This window comes from Ambystoma mexicanum, chromosome 7p, assembly GCF_040938575.1.
Source record: "Ambystoma mexicanum isolate Mex_15411 chromosome 7p, UKY_AmexF1_1, whole genome shotgun sequence".
NCBI lineage: Eukaryota > Metazoa > Chordata > Amphibia > Caudata > Ambystomatidae > Ambystoma > Ambystoma mexicanum.
In genome coordinates, this window is record NC_090939.1 from 33,302,845 (window position 1) to 33,311,147 (window position 8,303).

An 8,303-nucleotide genomic window follows, 5' to 3' on the forward strand; every position below is an offset into this window, starting at 1 on the left:
ATACCCGGCCACCAATAATCGGCCTTAATTACTCCCTTGGTTTTATACGTACCAACATGGCCTTGATGCGCAATAGCAATTAGTTTTTTTCTAAAACACACTGGAACAACAAGCTTATCCCCATCGATATATTAGACCATTCTTCACAGATAATTCCTCTCTCACCTACCACAAAGCCCGCTCTTCTCCAGATAACAATCTTTTCTCTGGCCAACCATCCTTGATAAAATTGGTTATCCGCCTCCACATTTCATCAGACAACAATGCTTCAACCCATTCTTCTTTGTGAAGTACACCTTCCACCGTAGGAAATACCATACTTTCAACTTCAACAGACTCCTTCTCATCTTCCTCATCACTAATCCTTACTCTAGATGCATGATCGGCCTGCACATTGTCCTTACCGGCTACCACTTCAATGTTAAACTTGTGACATTGCAATCGTGTCACCCAACAGACAACTCTCCTTGAAACTTTGTCCAACCCTTTGCTTTCAAATATAGCCTTCAGTGGCTTGTGGTCTGTTCTTAACACAAATTCCTGACCCCACACAAAGTTTTTCTATACCCCAATGGCATGCCAAAGCCTCTTTTTCCAAAACCGAGTAGTTCAATTCAGGACCTCTCCACATGCGCGAGGCATGTAACACCACGGATTCTGCACCATCCATTCGCACTTGCGACATAACCACTCCAATACCAGTTTCACTCGCATTAACAGACAAGATTGTCCTTTTTTCAGTATGTGAAAAGAAAGGAAATCTGGCCCTCCTCCTGTTAGACCTATCAGAAGCCTTTGATCTACTAGACCATAAAATCCTCACTAGAGACCATCAGCAGCCGCCTTCTCTTCAAAGGCCGCCACTTGGATCCAGACATTCCTAGCAGAAAGGACAATGAGGGTCTACGCACCAACAGCCTCTGCCAACCCCACCCCAATCTCTTGCAGAGTGCCACGAGGCACATGTGTTTCCCTGGCGCTCTACAGAATTTTCACAAAGCTTCTATTCGACCACCTGGATGATTTAGGTGTCACCTACACTAAGTATGCAGATGACAAATCCTCATCACACTGTCAGGTTCATACGATAAAGATGCAAAACTGTTGAATGATATGTACCAAAAAATTCAGGTGTGGATGTCCACACACAGCCTCTGCTTGAACGATAAGACTGAGCTGCTACTCATTGGCTCAAGAGCATGTCTAAACAATCTGGACAGCCAATATACTGCCTTCAACATCGACAGCAATAACATCAAAGGTTCTAACGAAGTTAGGCATATATTTGGATTCCACCTTGTTCCTCACTAGACAAGTAAATGCCACAGCGTACACGGCCAAACTGATAAAATGCCTGCAAGCCTTTCTTGTCCTCCAACAGCTGCATTTCCCTAGCCAGGGCACTTATTCCATCTAAACTGGACTACTGCAATGCACCGTACCTAGGCACTAACAAACATAACCTAAAGAAACTTCAAGGCCTCCAAAACAATGCACTTAAAATGGAACTCAACATCTCAAGAGCTAATCATTGTGAAGCTGCCGGCGTCTGGGCAGGAGCCCCCCCCCCCTTAGCAGCAGGAGCAGCTGTTCCTCAGAGGACATCCCCAGCTGATCTCTGTGCCACAATATTCATCATTGCAGCCCCTATCTTCTGCAGGCTTTATCATGTAGCCCTGCAGCACATTTTCATTGGCTCCAGACACCCACATCCCCAGATTATCCCCTCTGCACATCTCCACAAGCTCACCTGCACTCTTGTGGGTGCTGCCCGCAGCACGAGCGAAGTTGCCTAAAATGGCCACCGTGGCTTTGTTTATTGAGCTGGGTTGCCTAGCAACCACCACCGACGGATGGCTCATAGGCTGGGCTGGTCACCAGAAACCGGCCCACCTCACCCAAGGCCCCCTAACCGAAGGCCAGTTCCCGTCTGTGCCTGTCCGGGCCTAGGGTCCATTGACTCTGCCCATCTGCACGGATCCCCGTAAGCAGACGTCCCAAACTGGTTATCTCAGATGCCTCCTATCATGCGCTGTAAGTACTCCTGTACGAGCATGTGAAACAATACGTTCCCAGCATACGGCCGTTATCTTTAAAGACTGCCTCTTAGGCCACCATATTATGTTGCTATTAATGCAGATCTACGTACTGCCCCCGATTATGGATTCTCCCAATATATTGTGTGCAGCTACCCTGTCGCTCCCCAGTAGCCTTAAATGTTGTAAACCTAGTTGTTCCATTAACGTTGATGCATGCATAGCCTTGACCCAGATGCACCATTAATGCGGATCCATGTATTGCCCCCGATTATGAACGCTCCTAATTGCTCCTGATATATTGTGTGCAGCTACCCAGTCACTTGCCAGTAGCCATTAAATGCTATAAATCTCTACACCCACCACTACTATGACAGGACCCTCACTATTGTTGCTGTGCCCAATATTACAACTGCTAGCCCAACATAACAGTTGAAACGTCCACACACCAGGCCCGGTATGGACATCCCCACAGGAAAAGGTAGGCCCTGCACAGAGGTGCCTATATACTACGCTGTGACCGTCACCACCAAATCCCTTGTCCCCCTCCTTTCCTGAATACAATGACACCCTTCCCAAACTGGCATCCCACCCAACAGCCCCCCTCTTCTAAACACAGTATGACCATACCACTACCTAACCACTTGTCGACCTGATATATCGCCTATCTGTGCGTACAGCCCAGAGAACTCACAGTCCACCCCCCTTTGGCCCACCCTGCTCAGAAAACGCATCCAACTTACAAACTACTATACTATACTACCTCCATCCTCACATCCTATTGTAGGACTCCTAAGAATATTTAGACTATCCTCACGCTCCTATCCACGATCAACATGCCACAAACGTTAGTCAACTTCAACCATCAAAAGTCTAAGGCTTTCCGCTACCCTAGCACCATGCCAGCCTTGCACCTCAACAACAACCTAGCTAACCCCAATGAACCCTCCAGCCCTACCCTAATCCAACCAATGTCTTACCTAGCAAATGACACAAAACACCTCACAAACGCAAACCCACTTTCGAAGGTCCTAGTCAATGCTAACGAGACCTTACTAAAAGGTGCGCTCCTTAACACCAGATCCATCACCGCACATGCACTGGATATTGCAGATGTTATCAAAACAAACAACCTTGATTTCATGGCAGTCACCGAAACGTGTCTCCACACTGCCTCTGGCCCTCATCTTTCCCTTGCCATTCCAGAGGGATACTCCCATCTTCAGGAAGGATAGAACTACATCAAAAGGAGGTGGAGTAAATAGCACACTTAAATCTCCATCACTCATACGTGCACTACACATTATATACAGACCCCCTCGCCCCAGGCGCCATTTCCACATCCGAAGATATTACTTCGCTCATGGCACATAATATTAAACTCCACCTTAAAATGATCATCCTGGGCGATTTCAATCTAGGCTTGGACGACCCTCTGGATACCCACGCTGACCTACTGGCCAACTCTATGAAAGCCCAAGGCTTTACACAAGGTCTGCTCACCCACCCAAGAAAAATGATGTACCTTAGACTGTATAGCTGACACCAACTGCATCACAGACATCCTTTCTAACCACCCTACCCCTTGATCTGATCATAACACCATAATCTTCACCACTGCTATCACCACAAAAACAACCAAACGCCCCATAATAGCACCCACAGCACCATCTAGAAATATGAAAATGATTAACCGAGACAACAGGATACCATTCCTAACACCTCTACTAGACCACTCGCATATTTATAATGACCTCTCTATACTAGTCAGCAATTTCAACAAAGTTATGTCGTCAGCCATTGAAATAGAAGCCCCCTTGAAAAGTAAAAAAGCCAAACCCTCTGCACATATCAATTCCTGGTTCACCCCTGAACTCATCTGCAGAAAACATCTGGTTAAAGTCGCCAAATCAGGCAAACAAAGCACTCTTCCAGGACACTAGCTAACAACTACAAAAAGCAAATCATTAAAGCAAAGAGTGAAGTATACAACCAAAGAATGTCTAACGCCCAGTCCAACTGCAGAGAACTCTATTCTCCGAGAATTTGAATCACCAGCACCCACTCCAGACCATACCATCAAAAATGAACAATGGTACTCCAATATCCCAAATGCCTTAGCAGACAACTTATTACAACAACAAAAATTGCTCTAAAAAAGTATCTAAACTCACCCAATGACACCTCCTCCACCAGAACTCCATGATAATAAATTTGCCTTCACTCCACTATCCATCTTGGACACCATTAATATTACCAAAGTCCTAAAACCTTCTACATTCAAGGGCGACATCCGCCCCGCAATCTTAGAAAAGGAATGTGCGGCCGAAAATGCACTGCTCGGCACCAGCCTGATCAATAGTCATTTGCCACTAACACAATCCCGATGGACTTAAAAATGGCGAGGGTTCTACCACTACACAAAAACCCCACATTAGAACCAAACATACCAACTAATTTCTGCCCCCTCACGACAATACTGTTCTTATTAAAAATTCTGGACCACGCAGCCTACTTGCAAATGCAGAAATTCTTGGAATGTAACAATCTCTTGGGCCTAAGACAATCAGGCTTTAGACCAGGCAATGGAACGAAACAGCTCTACTAGACTTGAAAACAGATGGATCAATACAAATATAAGGCGACTTGTGTCGTCTCCTGTTAGACCTCTCTGCAGCCTTTGATTTGGTCAATCATGACATTATGTGCCAACACCTTGAAACTGCAGCCCACTTCTCCCCAGAAGCAATCAAATTGATCAAATCCCCTCTCTCAAATGGGACCATGAGGGTCTTCTCAAGACACCCCAGCAGCTCCACCCCACCCCCCATTGCAGTGACCTGCAGTATACCCCAAGGTTCCTGTGTGCCACTGACCCTCTACAATGCATTCACTCAACTTCTATTTGACAAGCTAGACAAAATGGGTATCACGTATACAAATTATGCAGATGACACAAATACTCATTCCAATTACTGGATGTTATGACACTGATTAAAAAATCTAAACAATTTCAATCTCCCACAAGAGGATAAATAAATTTAACACTGATGGCAATACCGTTATGGTTGCCAATGAAATAAAAACCCTTGGCGTCTACATTGACTACTCCCTCACCTTGAATAGACAGGTTAAGACTATAGTATCCTCGGCTGCCTATACATCCAAAGTGAGAGCCAGCAGACCCTTCCTCTCACTAAACAACTCCATCACCCTGGCTAGATCATTGATACTTCCAGGATTGATTAGTGTAACTATTCGCTGGAACTAGCATTAGAAATATCAAAAAAACTACAAACTGTACAAAACAACGCCACCAGAGCAGCTCTAAATATCCCCAGCAACTAACATATGTCGTCGTCCAGGAGAAATATCCACTGGCTCCCCGTCCATGACAGAATCAAATTTAAAATTCTCATACATAAATGTATTGCGAACAAGGCTGTGTATCTTAACGTGGTCTGTAAAACTCAAGCAGACCCACATGTTCCTACTACTCTAACCTGCTCATCACCCCGAGACACACAAGGCAGAAAGCAGACGGGTCAAGCTTTCCAGCGATTGCACCAAGACTGTGGAACGCTCTCCCCACTCAACTTAGAAGTGACACTTCCTTCTGCTCATTCAGGAAAAACTTAAAAACCCTACTATTTAAATCTGACCTTTCACTACAAATACCAGGCCTCCCAGCCTTCAGCCCCCTGGATGACTGCTGTCACCAGGACACACCCCTAGTTTACCGAGACATCGATTCTCTAGCTTTGCCTCGTCTTTAATTTTTGGATGTACAATGGATTTGTATCCTTGCTGTGTAAGCATCACAACTGCATTACTGAAGAAAACTGACCATCTTAGCCTAGTTGCCTTTGTGCGCTCTCCAAATGTTCAAATATATAAAATCACATCTCCACAGGCAGACGAACGCTCACTGGCTACCTGTGCAAGACAGAACACTTTAAAACTCACGATTTCGCATAAATGTCATCGAATTCCGCCCCCAAATACCTGGTCGACAAATTCAGCAGAAGCCATTTCACCAGGTCTCATACACACGTTGTCTTATCCTCAGTTACAAAATATACAAATCTGGGGGGAAATTAGATGCGTTGGGTGCCATATGCGCATATGGAAGTCAAATGACTAGGTTTACCAAGGGACGTGGAACCGGGTCAATGGCAGAGCATTCTTGATTTGCATCAGCAGGGAGGTGCGAGAGGGGATAAGATTGCCACAAGATGGAGATGGCAAGGCAAATTACAAGAAGTGCGTTTTGTTTGCCTTTAATGTAGAAGCCGAGTGGTCAACAGTGTCATGCTATAAGTAGAAGACCGTTATGAATGGTCGACAGAAGTTGGGAGATTTTAATCAAAACCATTTCAGTGGCACGACTGCTGCAAATATTCAGATTGGGGCTCACAAATTATTATAAGGGGGGCGGGCCGAAAGGGATAATAGGCAAAGGGGTATTGTAGCAGGCAGGGACGATGGCATAAGCAAGAGCATGTAATATGTGCAAGGTTTCTTTAGAAATTCAAGGAACGAACGTACTGGTTAGGCGTCATGAGAATGTGTGATGCAAGGGGGGGGGGTGTCTAGATATTCGTGCAACACGGACAGCCAATAACAGGCCATGCGAAACGCGTGTTTGTCTGAAGGGAACACGTGCAATCAAAATGTGTTTGCACGCAAAACGGTGCTTTCATGAAAGGCTTTTTTGGTTACACGGAATTCCACCCAACAAGCGGCGATCTCAAACGAAACATTAAAAACCGAAACAATAAAACTGAGATCCCCAAAACGGATGGTGTTAATACCATCCTACTACAAGAACACAGAATAAACAACTTGTTTTTATTTTTTCAAAGGGGGTGGGGGGTCGCCGCCTCTGCATTACATTGGAGCATAGTACATTACACCTCAGAAATCGTTTAAGTTTGTCAATAAAAAAAAGGGGGGCGGGTTCCGGGAGGACGTACGAATGCAATGTTTTTCAAACAGTATACTGGAAGAACATGAGAGCCCAGCTGCACATAGTGCGGCTTTCAGAACGGCCTGGTGGTGGTGGCACTGCCCCAGCACCTGCACATCCACGCTGGGCCCAGTGTATATGGCAGAAGGGGGCGGGACGTGAATCCAAGTGTTTCAAGGCAGCCAATGGCCATCATCGTCTCAGTCTGCACCCAGTTTCCTGGGGCGGCGGGGCTTAGATCAAGTGGTTCGCCAGAACAAACTTCCACATCTGCTCCACGATCAGGGGGTCGTGTGTGTCGAAGATGAAGCCGACGAACTCCTGGAAGGTGGCGAAGTTCTTGGGGAGGCAGCCGCGCCGCGAGTAGCGCAAGAGCTTCTCCTTCATCTGCGGCGTGGTCAGGGCCGGCTTGGTGGGGGGGACGCCTTCGGGGAAGAAGGGCCAGGGGGCGGGCGTGCGAGGCCCGTCCAGGAGCGGCGGCCGGCCGGTCGTCTGCACCAGGGCGTTCCTCTTGAGCGTCCGCGGCCGCACGCTCGTCTGCACCGAGACATGCCGGACGCACTCCTCCTTCAGCGTCTGCACCATGGCATCTTTCCTGGCGGCCGGGCGCAGGGCGGACGGCGGCACCTCCGGCCGCTTCCTTTCCGTGGAGGCCACCAGGTGCTGGCCGCAGATGTACAGGGGCCCGGCGCCCGCCACGAGCCAGAAGGTGACCGGCGGGGTCAGCTCCAGGCCCCCCAGGTACACGGAGCTCACTTTAGACGGCCGCAGGGTGGCCAGGGGCACTCGCACCACCGAGCCGTCCTGGGTCTCGCTCTCCACCTCCAGCACCTGTACCTCGTCCCGGACGCCGAAGCCCAGGCTGGCCGTGCGCAGGGTCAGCTGCTCCCCCAGGTCCTCGCCGCCGCCGAGGAAGGAGACCTTCCGCTTGACGCCCGTCAGCATGCAGCCGAAGAGGTAGCTGTGGCTGCGCAGCGGCGCCTCGCTCTCCTCCGCCAGGGCCTCCATGCGTCGTGTTTAGGGTCTGCGGAGCCGGCGGGCATGAAGGGGCGAGAGGCCGGAACAGAGCACGGTGCACCAATCCTTCCTCCCTTCTGAGCGGCGGAAGTAGCGCGCGAACGCGCCGCTCATGCGCAAGTGTCACGTGACAAGACTAGTAGCACCCCCAAGCCAGGAACAGGACTCTATGGTAATATGAATCACGTGACAGAACTGGCTCCAAGCAAGGAACGCGACTCCATGGTAATATGAAGCCTGTGCGAATCACGTGACAAGACACGTCACTGGCTCCAAGCCAG

General features: G+C 48.3%; 1 protein-coding gene across 1 annotated transcript; it reads right to left on the reverse strand.

Annotated features, from left to right (window-relative positions):
- Positions 1–7,239: 7,239 nt before the first annotated feature.
- On the reverse strand, positions 7,240–8,013 carry LOC138525883 (nucleophosmin-like). Its single transcript, XM_069636171.1, has one exon. It carries the CDS (start codon positions 8,011–8,013, stop codon positions 7,240–7,242), a length of 774 nt encoding a protein of 257 aa, XP_069492272.1.
- Between the last annotated feature and the right edge of the window lie 290 nt (positions 8,014–8,303).